At 45.6% G+C, this 22,240-nt stretch overlaps 1 protein-coding gene across 2 annotated transcripts in view; it reads right to left on the minus strand.

Annotated features, from left to right (window-relative positions):
• The window catches only part of LOC106587897 (uveal autoantigen with coiled-coil domains and ankyrin repeats protein), an 82,524-nt gene that overhangs the window by 16,128 nt on the left and 44,156 nt on the right, over positions 1–22,240 (minus strand). For both annotated transcript variants that reach the window (XM_045708917.1, XM_045708915.1), the window contains exons 2-6: positions 17,179–17,309; positions 9,133–9,221; positions 7,869–7,933; positions 4,982–5,039; positions 65–135 (exon numbers count right to left, since the gene is read on the minus strand). In XM_045708917.1, coding sequence (XP_045564873.1) covers positions 65–135; positions 4,982–5,039; positions 7,869–7,933; positions 9,133–9,221; positions 17,179–17,309 — 414 coding nt within the window. The remainder of the gene's footprint in view (positions 1–64; positions 136–4,981; positions 5,040–7,868; positions 7,934–9,132; positions 9,222–17,178; positions 17,310–22,240) is intronic.

Here is a 22,240-nt window from a genome sequence, read left to right on the forward strand (position 1 = left end):
TAAAATGTTGACTTTTCTCCACTATAGATCAATAGGTGTGAATGAATTGGACATCAATACTCACAAAATCACTTGCGTTTACAGAGGCCCCGCTGTCACACAGTAGTTTGACGCTAGAGGAGCAGCCTGCCATCACTTGGACACACAAAGATAAACCATCATTATTTCACACCATCAAGCAAACGGACAGCAGAGCCTGAATAATTCCAGGATCTTGCCATCAAAATGATGAACACAGAGCACAGTACGGGACTGGTATAGTAATGAACACAGTATGGGACTGGTATAGTAATGAACACAGAGCTCAGTATGGGACTGGTATAGTAATGAACGCAGAGCTCAGTATGGGACTGGTATAGTAATGAACACAGTATGGGACTGGTATAGTAATGAACACAGAGCTCAGTATTGGACTGGTATAGTAATGAACACAGAGCTCAGTATTGGACTGGTATAGTAATGAACACAGAGCTCAGTATTGGACTGGTATAGTAATGAACACAGAGCTCAGTATTGGACTGGTATAGTAATGAACACAGAGCTCAGTACGGGACTGGTATAGTAATGAACACAGAGCTCAGTATTGGACTGGTATAGTAATGAACACAGTAAGGGACTGGTATAGTAATGAACACAGAGCACAGTAAGGGACTGGTATAGTAATGAACACAGTATGGGACTGGTATAGTAATGAACACAGTATGGGACTGGTATAGTAATGAACACAGAGCTCAGTACGGGACTGGTATAGTAATGAACACAGAGCTCAGTACGGGACTGGTATAGTAATGAACACAGAGCTCAGTACGGGACTGGTATAGTAATGAACACAGTACGGGACTGGTATAGTAATGAACACAGTATGGGACTGGTATAGTAATGAACACAGTATGGGACTGGTATAGTAATGAACGCAGAGCTCAGTACGGGACTGGTATAGTAATGAACACAGTATGGGACTGGTATAGTAATGAACACACTATGGGACTGGTATAGTAATGAACGCAGAGCTCAGTACGGGACTGGTATAGTAATGAACACAGTATGGGACTGGTATAGTAATGAACACAGTATGGGACTGGTATAGTAATGAACACAGAGCACAGTACGGGACTGGTATAGTAATGAACACAGTATGGGACTGGTATAGTAATGAACACAGTATGGGACTGGTATAGTAATGAACGCAGAGCTCAGTACGGGACTGGTATAGTAATGAACACAGTATGGGACTGGTATAGTAATGAACACAGAGCACAGTAGAGGACTGGTATAGTAATGAACACAGTATGGGACTGGTATAGTAATGAACGCAGAGCTCAGTAGAGGACTGGTATAGTAATGAACACAGAGCTCAGTATTGGACTGGCATAGTAATGAACACAGAGCTCAGTATTGGACTGGTATAGTAATGAACACAGAGCTCAGTATGGGACTGGCATAGTAATGAACAGTATGGGACTGGTATAGTAATGAACACAGAGCTCAGTACGGGACTGGTATAGTAATGAACACAGAGCTCAGTATTGGACTGGCATAGTAATGAACACAGAGCTCAGTACGGGACTGGCATAGTAATGAACACAGAGCTCAGTACGGGACTGGTATAGTAATGAACACAGAGCTCAGTATGGGACTGGTATAGTAATGAACACAGAGCTCAGTACGGGACTGGTATAGTAATGAACACAGTATGGGACTGGTATAGTAATGAACACAGTATGGGACTGGTATAGTAATGAACACAGTATGGGACTGGTATAGTAATGAACACAGAGCACAGTAGAGGACTGGTATAGTAATGAACACAGTATGGGACTGGTATAGTAATGAACGCAGAGCTCAGTAGAGGACTGGTATAGTAATGAACGCAGAGCTCAGTATTGGACTGGCATAGTAATGAACACAGAGCTCAGTATTGGACTGGCATAGTAATGAACACAGAGCTCAGTATTGGACTGGTATAGTAATGAACACAGAGCTCAGTAGAGGACTGGTATAGTAATGAACACAGAGCTCAGTATTGGACTGGCATAGTAATGAACACAGAGCTCAGTATTGGACTGGCATAGTAATGAACACAGAGCTCAGTATTGGACTGGCATAGTAATGAACACAGAGCTCAGTATTGGACTGGCATAGTAATGAACACAGAGCTCAGTATTGGACTGGTATAGTAATGAACACAGAGCTCAGTATTGGACTGGCATAGTAATGAACACAGAGCTCAGTATTGGACTGGCATAGTAATGAACACAGAGCTCAGTATTGGACTGGCATAGTAATGAGAAATCAAGCCTGTGCAGCACGCGTTCACCCTGGCACGTTTACATCTCGCATGCAGAGGTAGGGTAAGGATAAACGTGTGTGCAACAGGTGAATCTATATGTGATTCCAATGTACTGGAGGTTTTGTTGTACAGCACTACAAAGAGACAGAATGGGGTGCTTGTGTTCATATTTGCCTTAAAGGACTTTGCTCAGCCCATATTGGGCTCGTAGTATTGACATGCCACTTCTATCAGAGTAAATCATCTCTTCAAGCATCGGAAGTGGAGCACATTCCAGAAAATCTGATCATATTACTGAAGAGCTGACGTGTCTTCAGGGGATATACTATAGCTCAGCGTTAATTAGCGTTTTAGCCTATTAAATGTTCTTCGCCTCGACCAAGCACCCCGCCCTGATGGAAATGTTTGTGCGAGTGAAAATCAACCTTGACACAACCTATACTGTCAAATTCCACAGTCCATTTCATGCTCCTATCAACCAATCAGGAACCTATCATGTTCCTATCAATCTATCATGTTCCTATCAACCCATCATGATCCTATCAACCCATCTTGTTCCTATCATGATCCTATCAACCCATCATGATCCTATCAACCCATCTTGTTCCTATCATGATCCTATCAACCCATCATGATCCTATCAACCCATCATGTTCCTATCAACCCATCATGTTCCTATCAATCTATCATGAACCTATCATGTTCCTATCAATCTATCGTGATCCTATCAACCCATCATGTTCCTATCAACCCATCATGTTCCTATCAACCCATCATGTTCCTATCAATCTATCATGAACCTATCATGTTCCTATCAATCTATCATGTTCCTATCAATCTATCATGAACCTATCATGTTCCTATCAACCCATCAACCTTCATGTTTTCATCATGTCTATCATTCATCATCTATCAACCCTCAGGTCCTGTTTCATTCTTCATGTTCTTTTCCTTCATTCTATCATGTTCCTATCATTCTATCATGATCCTATCAATCTATCATGTTCCTATCAATCTATCATGTTCCTATCAATCTATCATGATCCTATCAATCTATCAAGTTCCTATCAATATATCAGGATCCTATCATTCTATCATGTTCCTATCATTCTATCATGTTCCTATCATTCTGTCATGTTCCTATCATTCTGTCATGTTCCTATCATTCTGTCATGTTCCTATCATTCTGTCATGATCCTATCAATCCGTCATGATCCTATCATTCTGTCATGTTCCTATCATTCCGTCATGTTCCTATCATTCCGTCATGTTCCTATCAAGCCGTCATGTTCCTATCAATCCGTCATGTTCCTATCAATCCGTCATGATCCTATCATTCTGTCATGTTCCAATCATTCTGTCATGTTCCTATCATTCTGTCATGTTCCTATCATTCCGTCAAGTTCCTATCAATCTATCATGTTCCTATCATTCTATCAGGATCCTATCAACCCATCAGGATCCTAGGATCCTATCAACCCATCAGGATCCTAGGATCCTATCATGTTCCAATCATGTTCCTATCATTCTATCATGTTCCTATCATTCTATCATGTTCCTATCATGATCCTATCAATCTATCATGTTCCTATCAATCTATCATGTTCCTATCAATCTATCATGATCCTATCAATATATCAGGATCCTATCATTATATCATGTTCCTATCAACCCATCAGGATCCTATCATTCTGTCATGTTCCTATCATTCTGTCATGTTCCTATCATTCTGTCATGTTCCTATCATTCTGTCATGTTCCTATCATTCTGTCATGATCCTATCATTCTGTCATCATTCTGTCATGTTCCTATCATTCTGTCATGTTCCTATCATTCTGTCATGTTCCTATCATTCTGTCATCATTCTGTCATGTTCCTATCATTCTGTCATGTTCCTATCATTCTGTCATGATCCTATCATTCTGTCATCATTCTGTCATGTTCCTATCATTCTGTCATGTTCCTATCATTCTGTCATGTTCCTATCATTCTGTCATGTTCCTATCATTCTGTCATGTTCCTATCAATCTATCATGTTCCTATCATTCTGTCAAGTTCCTATCAATCTATCATGTTCCTATCATTCTATCATGATCCTAGCGTTCTATCATGTTCCTATCGTTCTGTCATGTTCCTATCATTCTGTCATGTTCCTATCATTCTGTCATGTTCCTATCATTCTGTCAGGATCCTATCATTCTGTCATGTTCCTATCATTCTGTCATGTTCCTATCATTCTGTCATGTTCCTATCATTCTGTCAGGATCCTATCAATCTATCATGTTTCTATCAATCAGGAACCTATCATGTTCCTATCAATGTATCGTGTTCCTATCAATCTATCAGGAACCTATCATTTTCCTATCAATCTATCAGGATCCTATCATTCTATCAGGATCCTATCAATCTATCATGTTCCTATCAATCAGGAACCTATCATGTTCCTATCAATCTATCAGGAACCTGTCATGATAGTATGTGAAGTGAATGTCATACAGTGTAATACTGCATTGGGTCATCAATCGTCTATTCAAAGCACATCTCTGTACCGACTCTGGTGTGTACATCTGTCTGTCAGTGTTCATTAGGATCTCTTGGGTAGCTCATCACACCAAATTAGAGAAAGTAGAGAAGTAAAAGGCATCTACTGTAATGACAGAGGAGAGGAGAAGGATCCAAACTGTTTCTCACCAGCGTCGTGTAGAGCTGTCCTCCCCTGCAAGTCCACATTCCCCACAGGACAGTTGTGCTGCAAAACCACACAAATAATCTTAAATGTCATACGCCTCTTAAAAACCTATGAGCCAATCACCCTGACAAAACTCTTCTTACATTTCTGGTTGCATCGCTCAAAAGAACACTGTGGGAGCAATCACTTGGGTCTATTTTTATACAACGGGATGGCAACATTCAGGGGAGAAATGTTTTGGTATAGCTTTGCTATACAACGAGACGAAAGCATCGAGACCTTTCACAATTTGTCACTCGTTTCAATCCCGTTTGAGTCCCGACTTTGAGGATGGCATCAAAGTGACAGAATCTTCCTGGCGTCTGCATCTCCAATTGGATAAGTCTCTGCAGCAGGGCCACGTAAGGCTATCAACGTAGTGTTCACTGTGATATCATCTCACACAGACAGACAGACAGACAGACAGACAGACAGACAGACAGACAGACAGACAGACAGACAGACAGACAGACAGACAGACAGACAGACAGACAGACAGACAGACAGACAGACAGACAGACAGACAGACAGACAGACAGACAGACAGACAGACAGACAGACAGTCAGTCAGTCAGTCAGACAGACAGACAGCAGACAGAGACAGTCAGTCAGACAGACAGACAGTCAGACAGTCAGACAGACAGTCAGACAGAGACAGTCAGACAGAGACAGTCAGACAGACAGAGACAGTCAGTCAGTCAGACAGACAGAGACAGTCAGACAGACAGACAGAGGCTGACAATAATGCTGTAGCATTGACAGCCAAGAGAGCTGTTAAAGGCTCAATGCCAACAGCAGGCCTTTAAGGTCTCCTAACTCAGGCCTTCTCAGGGCCCACTAGAAAACCCCTGCTCTCTCTAGCAACAAGGTCCCAAAACGAGTAGCCAGGTCAGATAACAGCTAAGGGAGGGGTGGGGGGCATGGAATTCTATACCTCTAGTGGGGGTCGGGGGGGTAAGTAGGATTTTCCCCTCGGCCCAGGAGTTGGGTTGCTATGTCAAGCGCGATGACGGCATGGTTTGCGAGAGGGCAGCCTTGTCAACACGCTGGTAAGCTGCCATTCCTTTCAGGGGGGGCGGCACTTAATGTGGCCGGTGGCTTGTTTGATCACAGGGCCTTATTGTAAACACATAAATTAATTACAACTCAACAGGCTGTTGCCCTATCAGGGGCGACTGTTGCCCTATCAGGGGCGACTGTTGCCCTATCAGGGGCGATGCCAAACAAAAACAGCGTTCTCAAACAACCATACAGCCTACAATGGCACAATTTAGTCACTGTAAACAGATAAAATATATTTCAAACACGTTTCAATATCACTGCAGCTGCTGTCTGGCGAGTAAAGCCAACAAAATGTTATTCCTCAAAGAACTGGGAGAGAAGTAATGGTAATGCACCTTGAACATTATGGACCGGTTTCCAAGACATGTACACCACATGGGCAAAGGTATGTGGACACCTGCTCATCAAACATCTCACTCCAAAATCATGGGCATTAATATGGCGTTTTGCTGCTATAATAGCCTCCACTCTTCTGGGAAGGCTTTCCACTAGATGTTGGAACATTGCTGTGGGCATTGGTTCCATTCAGCCACAAGAGCATTAGTGAGGTCGAGCACAGATTTTGGGCGATTAGGCCTGGCTCGCAGTCAGTGTTCCAATTCATCCCAAAGGTGTTCAATGGGGTTGAGGTCAGGGCTCTGTGCAGGCCAGTGAAGTTATTCCACACCGATCGACTAAACATTTCTGTATGGACCTTGCTTGTACACAGGGGCATTGTCATGATGAAACTTCCCAAACGATTGTCACAAAGTTGGAAGCACAGAATTATCTAGAATGTCATTGTATGCTGTAGCGTTAAGATTTCCCTTCACTGGAACTAATGGGTCTAGCCCAAACCATTGAAAATGGCCCCAGACCATTATTCCTCCTCCATCAAACTTTATAGTTGACACTGTGCATTCAGGCAGGTAGCGTTCTCTTGGCATTCGCCAAACCTAGATTCGTCCGTTGGACTGGCAGATGGTGAAGTGTGATTCATCACCCCAGAGAACACGTTTCCACTGCTCCAGAGTCCAATGGCGGCGAGCTTTACACCACTCCAGCTGACACTTGGCATTGCGCATGGTGATCTTAGGCTTGTGTGCGGCTGCTCGGCCATGGAAACCCATTTCATGAAGCTCCCGAAAAACAGTTATTGTGCTGACATTGCTTCCAGAGGCAGCTTGGAACTTGGTAGGGAGTGTTGCAACCCGAGGACAGGTGATTTTTAGGGTCTGTGTGCTTCAGCACTCGACAATCCTTCTGTGAGCTTGTGTTGCTTACCACTTAGCAGCTGAGCCGTTGTTGCTCTTAGATGTTTCCACTTCACAATAACAGCACTTACAGTTGACCAGGGCAGCTCTAGCAGATCAGAAATATGACAAACTAACTTGTTGGAAAGGTGGCATCCTACGACGGTACCACGACGAAATTCACTGAGCTCTTCAAATACGTGAAATTCTATTGCCAATGTTTGTCTATGGAGATTGCATTGACTGTGCACTCTATTTTATACACCTGTCAGCAACGGGTGTGGCCGAAATGGCTGAATCCACTCATTTGAAAGGGTGTCCACATACTTTTGGTCATGTAGCGTATCTTAATGAATCTTAACTTCCAATGGGGAATGTCCATTGTGAATGTATTTTAGTCCAGGACTAGATTTAATCTGAAACCATCCCTGACACCTGACACCTAAGCCTCAAAAGTACATGTTGCAGCACATTTCCTTCAGAGATCTGTTTCATAATGCACAGATCACACAGGTAAGTTAATGCGAATGGAGGCCGTTGTTTTAAGTGACTGTACCTGCAATAGCTTCTGCACACAAAGCGACTGGCCATTTCTGGAAGCTAGATGAAGGGCGTTTTTACCTGCAAGAAAATACTCAAGAGATCAGCAATACACAAAATCAATATCTTCCATAATCTACACTGAACAAAAATATAAACGCAACATGTAAAGTGTTGGTCCCATGTTTCATGAGCTGGAATAAAACATCCCAGAAATGTTCCATACGCACAAAAAGCTTATTTCTCTCAAATGTGTTGCACAAATTTGGTTGCATTTCTCCTTTGCCAAGATAATCCATCTACCTGACAGGTGTTGCATATCAAGAAGCTGATTAAACAGCATGATCATTACACAGGTGTAACTTGTGCTGGGGACAATAAAAGGCCACTAACATGTGCAGTTTTGTAACACAACGCCACAGATGTCTCAAGTTTTGAGGGCGTGTGCAATTAACAGGCTGACTGAAGGAATGTCCACCAGAGGTGTTGCCAGATAATTGAATGTTCATTTCTCTACCATAAGCTGCTTCCAACATCGTTTTAGATCATTTGGCAGTACGTCCAACCGGCCTCACAACCGCAGACCACTTGTATGGCATTGTGTGGGCCAGCGGTTTGCTGATGTCAATGTTGTGAACAGAGTGCCCCATGGTGGCTGTGGGGTTATGGTATGGGCAGGCATAAGCTACAGACAACGAACACAATTGCATTTTATCAATGGCAATTTGAATGGACAAAAATACAGTAATGAGCCCATTTTTTGTAAGGTATCTGTCACTAACAGATACATATCGGGAATTCCTAGTCATGTGAAATCCATAGAGTCGGGCCTAATTTATATATTTCAATTGACTGATTTCCTCATATGAACTGTAACTCAGTAAAATCAATGAAATTGTTGCATGTTGCTTTTATATTTTTGTTCAGTATATTTGTGTTCTGGAAGAGGCTGTCTTAATCGACATCCCTTAGAAAGATTTCACCAAAGATGGGCTTGGTGGAAATGATCATGCTATTGATTAATGTTCTCCTATGGACTGTTCTGTACCGCACCATGCATAGGTGCTTGCAATGCCAGGGTTATGGGGGACCAGTACAGAAATGTATTCACTCACTACTGTAAGTCTCTGGATAAGAGCGTCTTCTAAATGACTAACATGTAAGTCTCTCTGGATAAGAGTGTCTGCTAAATGACTAACATGTAAGTCTCTCTGGATAAGAGTGTCTGCTTAATGACTAACATGTAAATGTATAACCATGAACTTCAGTCTTTCTCTCACCGGTGGCATCGGTGGCTGTGAGGTCAACGCTGTGGCCCAGGATGAGATTGAGACAGTCCAGGTGGCCCCTGGTTGCGGAGAGGTGGAACCTGCAGTGAGAGATGGAGAGAGTGTGAGAAGGGAGGGAAAGCGCAGTAGGTCAGAGTATGAGCAGGTTTGGAGAGGCTTGGAGAAGGTGAAGTGAAAGAGTGAAATATGGAGCCAGAGAAAAGAACTCTGTAAATTGATGCTGGCTAACCCTATCGGCTAGATCAGCATTCTGGGGGCAGAAACCTTAGACCCGTAACAACCCTGAGGCAGCAGGACTACAAGCTCTTGAAGAGCATTTTCACATTAGACACAAACTGGGATCCAACAACCCATAAGGGACCGTTAAGGCAGCAAAGGTATCAAATACCCGTCATGATCATCATCGTGAAAAGGATCATATCTACACTACTGCAAACATGACTAACACTGTTTACCGTTTACTCCCTGACCCTCTTTCTCCCGTTTACTCCCTGACCCTCTTTCTCCCGTTTACTCCCTGACCCTCTTTCTCCCGTTTACTCCCTGACCCTCTTTCTCCCGTTTACTCCCTGACCCTCTTTCTCCCGTTTACTCCCTGACCCTCTTTCTCCCGTTTACTCCCTGACCCTCTTTCTCCCGTTTACTCCCTGACCCTCTTTCTCCCGTTTACTCCCTGACCCTCTTTCTCCCGTTTACTCCCTGACCCTCTTTCTCCCGTTTACTCCCTGACCCTCTTTCTCCCGTTTACTCCCTGACCCTCTTTCTCCCGTTTACTCCCTGACCCTCTTTCTCCCGTTTACTCCCTGACCCTCTTTCTCCCGTTTCCCCAACCCCTTTCTTTTACGGTCCTCCATCTGTCACTTAATTCTTCAACAAATATGCCCCTTAACATCCCTGGGTTTGTTTGAACAACCTAAACCCTGGATTAGTTGGTCACTTGTTAGCCACTCTTAACACATTACTCTTAATACATCGACCTTGTCCCTCTTCCTGACCCACATCCGTCAGTTTCCCCAGCCATGCCCCGGCCCCACACATACAGGAAAAACATCTGTTTGTAAATCAATATGCCCTACGGCCCGCAACTTGTTTATGCATTAACCTTGAAAGATCCTTCAAGGAGACATGCGGCCTGACACCTCGTTTCAGGCGACGTTATTAAAAGCTGCGTTGATGGTGCTTGAGAAACTCAGTCTGCAGCCGGAGATCTTGACCCTGGGGCCTGTAAGCCATATGCCTGCAGCGCTGTGGATAACCGGTGACACGCCAACTAAGCACAACATTAGTCTTGTTGGACAAATGGATTCAGGAATCTGTTTGAATAACTAAACTGCTGCCATGTTACAACAATGCTATTGGGATCTAGAAGTGATGCATTGGGAGGGCAGTGTTTTGGTCTTTGAGAATCAGAAGCTTCAGTATGTACTGCATGGGGAGAAGAGGTTTCAGTATGTACTGCATGGGGAGAAGAGGTTTCAGTATGTACTGCATGGGGAGAAGAGGTTTCAGTATGTACTGCATGGCGAGAAGAGGTTTCAGTATGTACTGCATGGGGAGAAGAGGTTTCAGTATGTACTGCATGGGGAGAAGAGGTTTCAGTATGTACTGCATGGGGAGAAGAGGTTTCAGTATGTACTGCATGGGGAGAAGAGGTTTCAGTATGTACTGCATGGGGAGAAGAGGTTTCAGTATGTACTGCATGGGGAGAAGAGGTTTCAGTATGTACTGCATGGGGAGAAGAGGTTTCAGTATGTACTGCATGGGGAGAAGAGGTTTCAGTATGTACTGCATGGCGAGAAGAGGTTTCAGTATGTACTGTATGGCGAGAAGAGGTTTCAGTATGTACTGCATGGGGAGAAGAGGTTTCAGTATGTACTGCATGGGGAGAAGAGGTTTCAGTATGTACTGCATGGGGAGAAGAGGTTTCAGTATGTACTGCATGGCGAGAAGAGGTTTCAGTATGTACTGTATGGTGGTTTTGCATTAGGAGGACATGAAAGACGTGATACATGCCACAAATAACTTTACATAAAGTTTATTTCACGTTTGAACTTGCAAAAGTAGATCATAGAATGGCTGTAACACAGTTCCACATGGTCATAGCCTCTATTGCCTGCTGTATACACTGACTTGCACTTTGACTTGCATGATCACTGCTTGTGTAACTGGCCTTCTAGAACTCTCCTCGGAGTGTTGCTCAAGTCAAACAGGGCTTCAATTGTATCAGTCCACCTCACATTAAGCAGTGTGTATAATGACCTATTCAAACCCATCTGGGATTGTTCAAAGTATAACTGACAGGCTGACATTTTCTGTATGTGGACTGGAGGAGGAGGGTGAAGGGGGTCAAGACGAAGATAACTGCAGACTTAAACATAATGACATGAAAGGTGCTAAGTGCCAAACCAGTCTGACGGGAGAAATGGCACCGGAAATCAAATAATAGAAACTCACAAAAGCACAGAAGAAGAAGAAGAAGTAATTCTAATGGAGGCTCTGACCTTTAATTTGACCTGCGGTGAAAATGTGACATCACAAGGTGCGGATAGCTTTTTGTTTGGATTAATATAATGACAGGTCTCACTCTCTTCCTACCTCTCCTTTTAGCTGTCCCTCTCCCTCTTTCACTATCCCTTTGTCCAGAGTAATTACACAGATTTAGATTTGATCTGAGAGAAAACGGCCCATCTGTCTGTCTGTGTGTGTGTCTGTGTGTGTGTGTGTGTGTGTGTGTGTGTGTGTGTGTGTGTGTGTGTGTGTGTGTGTGTGTGTGTGTGTGTGTGTGTGGCCAGGGGACATTAATGGAGTGTGAGACACCAGACACTGGGTCATTAACGAGAGCACAGACATGTCATTTCATCTTGGCACCAGACGGCTCCTTGAGTGTCTTTCAGCTCCGTCCGTCCAGTCTACACAGGATATGGAGGCTGTGTTTATCCCGAGACGGACAGAGTAGAGAGGATCATGTGGGCTGTTATAGGACCTGTTTCTATATCCATTCCTGCACATTTTAGTTTTAGCCCAGCTGATTTAATGAGGCCTAATCAAGGTGTTGGTGATTACGTGACTAGTTGAAATCAGTTGTGTTAGCGCTAGGCTAGAACAAACGCACACACCATGAGACCGTTCAGGAATGGATTGAGAGACACTGCCCAATGGTATATAAAACTACGGAAATCAATATCCCCAGCTCCATACAATCAAGGAACCACAGCTCACTGAACTCCAGCTGGAGTTGAGGCCCTTCCCTCTGCGCTAACACTTAATCAGCTATCACAAGTGCAAATGACTGGGGGCAGTAGTTAAGGCTAGGCTAGCCCGCTTCATCAGGGGCAGTAGTTAAGGCTAGGCTAACCCGCCTCATCAGGGGCAGTAGTTAAGGCTAGGCTAGCCCGCTTCATCAGGGGCAGTAGTTAAGGCTAGGCTAACCCGCCTCATCAGGGGCAGTAGTTAAGGCTAGGCTAGCCCGCCTCATCAGGGACAGTAGTTAAGGCTAGGTTAGCACACCTCATCAGGGGCAGTAGTTAAGGCTAGGCTAACCCGCCTCATCAGGGGCAGTAGTTAAGGCTAGGCTAGCCCGCTTCATCAGGGGCAGTAGTTAAGGCTAGGCTAGCCCGCTTCATCAGGGGCAGTAGTTAAGGCTAGGCTAGCCCGCTTCATCAGGGGCAGTAGTTAAGGCTAGGCTAGCCCGCCTCATCAGGGACAGTAGTTAAGGCTAGGCTAGCCCGCCTCATCAGGGACAGTAGTTAAGGCTAGGCTAACCCGCCTCATCAGGGGCAGTAGTTAAGGCTAGGCTAGCCCACTTCATCAGGGACAGTAGTTAAGGCTAGGCTAACCCGCCTCATCAGGGGCAGTAGTTAAGGCTTAAGGCTTGCCTAGCCTACATCATGAGCGTGTGCAATGTGGAGATACAGCCACACTATTTGTTCAGCTGTGGATCTCTACACACTCGTTAGAGGTGATATCATTAGATCAACAATGGGGAGCCTAATCCAGGAAACTAAATTACACATCAGGGATTATAAAAACACACTAAATTAAAGATGAGGGATTATACCTAGTAATTAAACCTCCCCATAGGGCAGAACAGGCAGACCATGATTACTGTCCATCATCATCCTCCAGTGGGTTTGAGGTCTGTCTGGAGACAGAAGGGACCACACATGAGGATGGTATGTTGTGTGGCCCAGGTCATATATTATGACGTTATTAGGGTTAAGAGTGTTGGGCCAGTAACCGAAAGGTTGCCGGTTCGAACCCCGAGCTGACTAGGTGAAAACAATCTGTCAATATGCCCTTGAGCAAGGCACTTAACCCTACTTGCTCCTGTAAATTGCTCTGGATAAGAGCGTCTGTTAAATGACTAAAATGTACATGTTATGTATGGCCCAGGTTATACATTAGGATGTTATGTATGGCCCAGGTTATATATTAGGATGTTATGCATGGCCCAGGTTATATATTAGGATGTTATGTATGGCCCAGGTTATACATTAGGATGTTATGTATGGCCCAGGTTATACATTAGGATGTTATGTATGGCCCAGGTTATACATGAGGATGTTATGTATGGCCCAGGTTATACATTAGAACTAAGGCTAAGCTGAATCAACAGATGGTTGTGACTAGATGTCGACCGATTAATCGGAATGGCCGATTAATTCGGGCCGATTTCAAGTTTTCATAACAATCGGTAATCGGCATTTTTGGACACCGATCATGGCCGATAACATTGCATTCCACGAGGAGACTGCGTGGCAGGCTGACTACCTGTTATGCGAGTGCAGCAAGGAGCCAAGGTAAGGTGCTAGCTAGCATTAAACGTATCTTATAAAAAACAATCGATCTTAACATAATCACTAGTTAACTAAACATGGTTGATGATATTACTAGTTTATCTAGCTTGTCCTGCGTTGCATATAATCGATGCGGTGCCTGTTAATTTATCATTGAATCATAGCCTACTTCGCCAAGCGGGTGATTTAACAAGCGCATTCGCAAAAAAAGCACCGTCATTGCACCAATGTGTACCAACCATAAACATCAACGCCTTTCTTAAAATCAATACACAAGTATATATTTTTAAACCTGCATATTTAGTTAATATTGCCTGCTAACATGAATTTCTTTTAACTAGGGAAATTGTGTCACTTCTCTTGCATTCTGTGCAACAGAGTCAGGGTATATGCAGCAGTTTGGGCCGCCTGGCTCGTTGCGAACTAATTTGCCTGAATTTTACGTAATTATGACATAACATTGAAGGTTGTGCAATGTAACAGGAATATTTAGACTTATGGATGCCACCCGTTAGATAAAATACGGAATGGTTCCGTATTTCACTGATAAAATAAACGTTTTATTTTCGAAATGATAGTTTCCGGATTTGACCATATTAATGACCTAAGGCTCGTATTTCTGTGTGTTATTATGTTATAATTAAGTCTATGATTTGATATTTGATAGAGCAGTCTGACTGAGCGGTGGTAGGCAGCAGGAGGCTCGTAAGCATTCATTCAAACAGCACTTTCGTGAGTTTGCCAGCAGCTCTTCGCAATGCTTCAAGCATTGAGCTGTTTATGACTTCAAGCCCATCAACCCCCGAGATTAGGCTGGTGTAACCGATGTGAAATGGCTAGCTAGTTAGCGGGGTGTGCGCTAATAGCTTTTCAAACGTCACTCGCTCTGAGACTTGGAGTAGTTGTTCCCCTTGCTCTGCAAGGGCCCCAGCTTTTGTGGAGCGATGGGTAACGATGTGTCGAGGGTGGCTGTTGTCGATGTGTTCCTGGTTCGAGCCCAGGTAGGGGCGAGGAGAGGGACGGAAGCTATACTGTTACACTGGCAATACTAAAGTGCCTATATGAACATCCAATAGTCAAAGGTATACGAAATACAAATGGTATAGAGAGAAATAGTAATTTCTAATAACCTCAACCAATAATTCCTATAATAACCTCAACCTAAAACTTCTTACCTGGGAATATTGAAGACTCATGTTAAAAGGAACCACCAGCTTTCATATGTTCTCATGTTCTGAGCAAGGAACTTAAACGTTAGCTTTTTTACATGGCATATATTGCACTTGTACTTTTTTCTCCAAAACTTTGTTTTTGCATTATTTAAACCAAATTGAACGTTTCATTATTTATTTGAGGCTAAATTGATTTATTATATTAAGTTAAAATAAAAGTGTTCATTCAGTATTGTTGTAATTGTCATTAATACAAATAAATACATATTTTTTCCCTTCTTTCTTTTCTCTTTTTAAAATCAGCCGATTAATCGGAATTGGCTTTTTTTGGTCCTCCAATAACCGGTATCGGCGTTGAAAAATCATAATCGGTCGACCTGTAGTTTGTGACCCGTGAGCTGAGGTTCCTTATGCTCCAGTTTATGTGATGGACGCAGTTTGACACAGAACTGGTTCTGTTCTCGGCATGGTCGTCTTTAAGCCAACAACATTGAAGGTGACCAGTGAGCATCGTGTGTCAGGACAGTGCTTAGTACAACAAGCTCCAGTTCCTCGCTGTAATGCAGGGTGGCGTCTTCCACGGCAGCCAGACGCACTTGATTTAGCCCTGAGAAATTCCAGCACCTTATTATGAGACAAGCCCTTCTCTCCTTGGTGGGTGTGCGTACGTGCGCACGAGTGTGTCACAGACACTGGTGTGGGAGAATTTCATACACTACTGAAAATACTCAGCTCCACAGCTCCTGGAATCTCCTGTTCTCTCCATCGAGGTTGCAACAAAGCCGGGGCTCAAAATTAACCTGAAGCATGGATCAGAGACAGGCGACTACTTCACATAGCTGGAATTAAGCCGAGGGGGACTAGCTACCTAAAACACCAGCGTTGGAATCTGGTTACATTTACGTCAGGCAGGAAAACAAGTCTGACTTAACAGCTTTTATATAGACCTTCCAGTGGTGGATGGGTGACATTCTTAGAGGACACATAACCTATCCAATATTGCTGGTGGTGAGCCATCCAAAAAGACCTATCCTAAAAAAGGTCCCAGCGTTTTAAATCCTAAAATACTGGCCATCCCGAGTTCATCCACCCACCATTCTAGATCAAATACTAGTTTACTCTGACAACCTGACCCTTGAATTACAGAATGTTCCCCAACTGTCATTTTATATCATAAACATCAACTGTGGCTCTAATCTGTTTGCTCTGAGCCAGAGGGGAGCGGAGAGAGGGGAGCGGAGAGAGGGGAGCGGAGAGAGGGGAGCGGAGAGAGGGGAGCGGAGAGAGGGGAGCGGAGAGAGGGGAGCGGAGAGAGGGGAGCGGAGAGAGGGGAGCGGAGAGAGGGGAGAGGAGAGAGGAGAGCGGAGAGAGGGGAGCGTAGAGCGGAGAGCGGAGAGAGGGGAGCGGAGAGCGTAGAGCGGAGAGAGGGAGAGAGGGGAGCGTAGAGAGGGAGAGAGGGGAGCGGAGAGAGGGGAGCGGAGAGAGGGGAGCGGAGAGAGGGGAGCGGAGAGAGGGGAGAGGAGAGAGGGGAGAGGAGAGAGGGGAGAGGAGAGAGGGGAGAGGAGAGAGGGGAGCGGAGAGAGGGGAGCGGAGAGAGGGGAGCGGAGAGAGGGGAGCGGAGAGAGGGGAGCGGAGAGAGGGGAGCGGAGAGAGGGGAGCGGGGAGAGGGGAGCGGGGAGAGGAGAGAGGAGAGCGGAGAGAGGGGAGCGGAGAGAGGGGAGAGGTCAGCATCTGACCATATGCTGAATAACATTATCTAGTACTACAACAGTTCTCTGCTCTGTTTTCAATTGTTAGAAGTTAATAATTGAACCAGACTCGTATGCTGGCATTCCTAGCAGTTTGAAGGAGACTAGTACTACTTACTATGCTTGGAATAAGAGACAGTTTGCATTGCCAGACATTTCGTGCTATTGGTTGAGACAAATGATTGTGTGGGATAGTGTAGAGCCTACTGGTCCATATGTTCCTGTGGGAGTGGGACGGTGTGTGTCTGTAGGGTTCTGTATACATGTGTATGCATGTGTTCATGCCTGGATGCAGTGTTAGTGTGAGCACACGTTACTCACGCGGATCGTCCCTCCATGTCCAGCTTAGTGGGGATGATGCCCTTCTTGCTGAGCACGGCCGCCACCTTGTCCACCTCGCCCCGTTCCACCGCCTTCATCAGCCGGTCGTCATACTTGTTCCAGTCTGTGTTCTGGGAGAGAGGGCACAACGTCAACACAACACAAATACCTCGCCTTCACAACATACGGGTCAGGGAAACGCATTCTCACCACAGTCATCACTTTATTATCATTCAAGGAGTCTGGACAGATCAACATTTCAAACATAACCTTGAGAATTCTCAGAGGGACTATAGACTGGATTGAGGTTAGCCTCAATGATTTATGCCAAGATAGTGCGGTTCCACTCTGAAGCAAAGCATTTCTGAGAGTGCCTGGACAGAGCATGGGAACGGCTAGTTCTTCTGCAAGAAAGGACCCCTCTTGAACAGAACAGGCAGTGGAGTATAGGGATCCAAGAAAACAGAAAGCTGTGGTTAACGCCTGCATAGAGACAGAGAAAGGACAGTTCTCTGCCTGTTCCTGGATACAACAACACGTAAACACACGTCACAAAGGAATTTGTAAAAAGAAGATCATCCCATTGCAGTTTGGTGGGTTTATCTGTCTATCCACTCACTCAACTCACACTGGCTGGCAGAGATATATATATATATTCCACATAGATGATAGGCCTATTTTGCATGCAATTTGTCTCCCTCCAACATTAAGCGTCAACATGTACCCAATACATATTACTATTATCAGAATGCAAGTTCAAAACTAAAAACAAAGAATGAAACTTGATAACGAGTTAAAACAGGCCACTGTGCCTCTGGGATGATGAAGGAATTCTCCTGGGGAATGCAGGGCAGATTCACAGAGTTCCTTCAGGTTAGTGAGAGAAGAAGAAGCTGTAAGTCACAGCTCACTCCTTTCTGCTGTTTCAACACCATGCTAACACGGTATTCAGGAACCCCAGCGGCTAGGTCCTAACCCAACCCCAGCGGCTAGGTCCTAACCCAGCGGCTAGGTCCTAACCCAACCCCAGCGGCTAGGTCCTAACCCAACCCCAGCGGCTAGGTCCTAACCCAGCGGCTAGGTCCTAACCCAACCCCAGTAGCTAGGTCCTAACCCAACCCCAGTAGCTAGGTCCTAACCCAACCCCAGCAGCTAGGTCCTAACCCAGCGGCTAGGTCCTAACCCAGCGGCTAGGTCCTAACCCAGCGGCTAGGTCCTAACCCAGCGGCTAGGTCCTAACCCAGCGGCTAGGTCCTAACCCAGCCACAGTAGCTAGGTCCTAACCCAGCCACAGTAGCTAGGTCCTAACCCAACCCCAGTAGCTAGGTCCTAACCCAACCACAGTAGCTAGGTCCTAACCCAGCCACAGCAGCTAGGTCCTAACCCAGCCACAGTAGCTAGGTCCTAACCCAACCCCAGTAGCTAGGTCCTAACCCAACCACAGTAGCTAGGTCCTAACCCAACCACAGTAGCTAGGTCCTAACCCAGCCACAGTAGCTAGGTCCTAACCCAGCCACAGTAGCTAGGTCCAAACCCAACCACAGTGGCTAGGTCCAAACCCAACCCCAGCGGCTAGGTCACAATGGCGTCAGGATACTTTTAACAAGTGTCATTAGAAATGCCTTTACTCTCTAAAAGAACAAGCAGAATACCTACAAAGTACATGGAGGTGCATTTCAGCCAGCGACTCATGTTGAGAGAGGGGGACTGGTCCTTGCAGAGTGCCGCTGCGAACAGCGCCACTGTTCCGGTAGAACGACAAACAAAAACAAAAGTTTTCCCCTTCTGGGAAGTGCTGTTAAGGCACTCTGCCAGCCAGTATGAGTTGAGTGAGCGGACAGACGGAGCGTCCTGTTGCAGTTTGGTGGGTCGTCTTTCAGAGCGCTCCAGCAACGTCGCCTGCTGTTGCTGCCTGAACCTCTCGGTCTTGAAGCGTTACGGAGAAGTTCCTAAAAGTTTTTTTGCGGCACTCCCAGGCTCTGTCTGAGTTCATCACCCCACTGTGCACAGCACATGGTAGGAGAAGAAATAGAAAAAGGAGGTGGGGATGGAGGAGGAGGTGTGGAGGAGCAGTAGGACCAGCCCTGCCAGCCCTGGGACCAGCCCTGGCCAGCTACTGCAGCTCCTCCTCTGGGGAACAGCCTCTCGGCTACAGCCTGGCTCTCTTTAACTACTCTCTACTTTCCTTCACTTTGTATTCTCCTTCTCTCTCTTAGTTGTTCTTCTTGTCTCCTCTCCCCTCCAGTCCAGTCCCCGTTTCAATACAGTCTTCTCTTAGCAGACTGTCAGCTAGTTTTTGTGCAGTAGGAGTTCCTCTCTTGGTCTCTCTTTCAGTCTGGGGTGTACAGCGTCTTCTACCCAGCCAAATGGCAAGGTCAGCCAGCCCCCAAGGTGTAAATATGGGATCTCTCTCTCTCTCTCTAAAAGTATCCCTGGCTCCTGTGGTAAACAGCAGCTAGTGCAGACAGCACCAGCAGACAGGTTACCTCTTTATTTGTTACCCTCCAACCTTTCTCCAATGACTGATAGGAAGACAGGGGCTAAGAATACATTCTGAGCATGCCTGCTCTGAGAGTATTAGCGTCGGTGTCCTGTCCATCCTACACAGCACAGCAGCACCCCGACTGAAACAAGGCCAGCCAAGGAGGAGCCTTGCTGCTAGCATCCCCACCGTTATCCCACACCCCCAAATATTAACCTATCATATGGAGAAGGGGATTATTGTTGCACATTGGAGCAGACCCGGGCACAGACCCCTGAGGTGCCCTGACGCTCAGGGACCTTGTTAAACAGTCTATATACTCAGTCTGTATGTGTGTCTGCAGAGGTGCTGATCCCACCACACGGTAGCAGGATTAGGTGTCACAGTCTTTTACAAATCAGCTGTCTGGGATTGCAAGCTCCCTTTAAACCCTCCACCCCAACTGTCATTACTACCTTGGTGGTAAACATCGCACTGGGCCGTCTATTAACAATGGCATACGTCAGCTTTTATTATTTGCGAGGTGAAAAAGAACGAGAGGTCTGAAGAGAGAGAGAAAGGAGGGGGACGCGTTTAATTTACACACACTGCGTCAGCTCGGCGGGGGCTCGGGTTACGACCCGCTGCCAGACTGGCGTTAGCAGAGTGGCCGTGATATTTCACAAACATGCGAAAAGGCCCGTCCGCAAGACCCGTCATATGAAGGACTGGGTGTCTTCTTACTAAAACTGCTGGGGCCTGCATGGAGACAAAGGCACCAAAATGGAACCTGGGTTGACAAACTGAATGCAGTGGCCCTCACACCTAAATATCTATATGGGTGTGTCTGGGTTGTTTTGTTTGGACTGGATACATGAGTCGGGTTTAGAACACCTCGTCTAGTGATGAACATGACTTCATGGGGTAGCGAATACATCTACTCTCAATATAGTGCTTGTATGACAAGAGCTGGAGAATCCTTTTTATGCTTTAGGGAGTGAATTGCAAAATATCAATGCAATTTTCAAGTAAATGTAATCTCATTGATTGATGGATTTAATTGGTTTTTAATTAAATGGACGTGAATTAATGTTAATTAATTAATGTTAATGAATCTAAGAACATGCACCCACTTGTGGCACTATTAGGCTATGTGCAGGCTACGAAGGAGCCGGTGAATGTTCTAGTCCACTGTGATTCTCCATCACATCTTCCCGAGGTCCCAGACTGTCCGTATCGGCAGGCCGTAGCTCATAACACCCTCATCATATCCATGTTCCTCTTAGATAACGGCCTGTAATGTCCTGACAGATTAAATACCCAGCCTTTCTCTCCCTCTCTCTCCCCCTCCCTCCCCTGTCACCATGTGTGAGTGAGAGGAGCCAAGAGGAGGTGGTCAGGGCATCAGGACTTTACTGCTGGGTGTCCTCGGGCCAAGCCGCAGACAGGTTGACAACACTAAGGGCCCAGCACCCCCTGGCAGTGATGGGATGGATAACAGACATCTTTAATGAGACACGAGGGAGAAACACAGAGACAAAGCGAGGGAGACGGAGCGTAAGAGGCAGAGTGAAGGAGAGATCCAAGGTTCTGACACCTAGTACCAACCAATATCCCTCAACACAGATATGAAAACAGCAGCAGGAGGCACCATGGTAACAGCCCTGTTACCTCCCATTGTCTTATAGATCTTCCATTCATCATTACAGACAAACAGAGCCTACATGCCATGTGAATGTCTCACCAGGGCTGATATAGTGAGGCAGTATTCAGTGACAGAAGAAGCCCCAGACTACAGGTAGGAGAGCTGCTGATAGTCCTAACATACTGAAGACAAGCTCAGATAGCAGTTAGAGCTCCTAGCTACAGTGTAATACAGGCAGAGAGACTGACTCATGCTGTAGTGGACGAGAGAGACGGGGACTCTGGGAGGAAACTAGGACTAACACTGAAAAAAAACGAACTAATTGCCAGCCACTTTGCCAACCAGACTGTTTACCCAGGTCGTGAGGTGCCCAAGAAAACAATCACAGTCCGAGCTAGCGGTGGAAGGATATCCTGTTAATGAGTGGACATTAAAAAGCATTCTGCTCGGTCACATAGCTCTGAAACAGAAACACTCCGGTCAGAACGGTGTAAATTAAAAATGGCTGCCATAAACTGACTCACAACCACTGATTGAAAAACTGCTGTTGTTGATTCAAGGAGAGACATTGTTGAGTTCTTGGAAAGTGCCCACGCACGCACACAGGGTTAAGCTGGGGGCCTGAGGGAGAGAACCGTAGAGCCTCTGTTAGCAGTAGCAGCTGTGACATCTTAACCCCGTCCTCACCACTGTGGGGTCGTCAGTGTTAGCCATTATGTTTTAGAGTCACAGGGCAACAGACTGACTGGTGATTAGGGGCGCTGGGCGATGGAGTAATGGTCACATTATTTACAGGCTGACTGACACCATGGGGAGGGAAACAGAGAGGCCAGAGGGGAATATTAGGTGTGTGTCGTTATGGCAAATTGATGCTTTAATTAGCAGGGGGTGACGTACCACTGACGACCTGAGATAAAAGTAGGGGGTGTGAACGTTAAAACGTTTCAACGAAATTG

The sequence above is a fragment of the Salmo salar genome, chromosome ssa26 (genome assembly GCF_905237065.1).
Source record: "Salmo salar chromosome ssa26, Ssal_v3.1, whole genome shotgun sequence".
Lineage (NCBI taxonomy): Eukaryota > Metazoa > Chordata > Actinopteri > Salmoniformes > Salmonidae > Salmo > Salmo salar.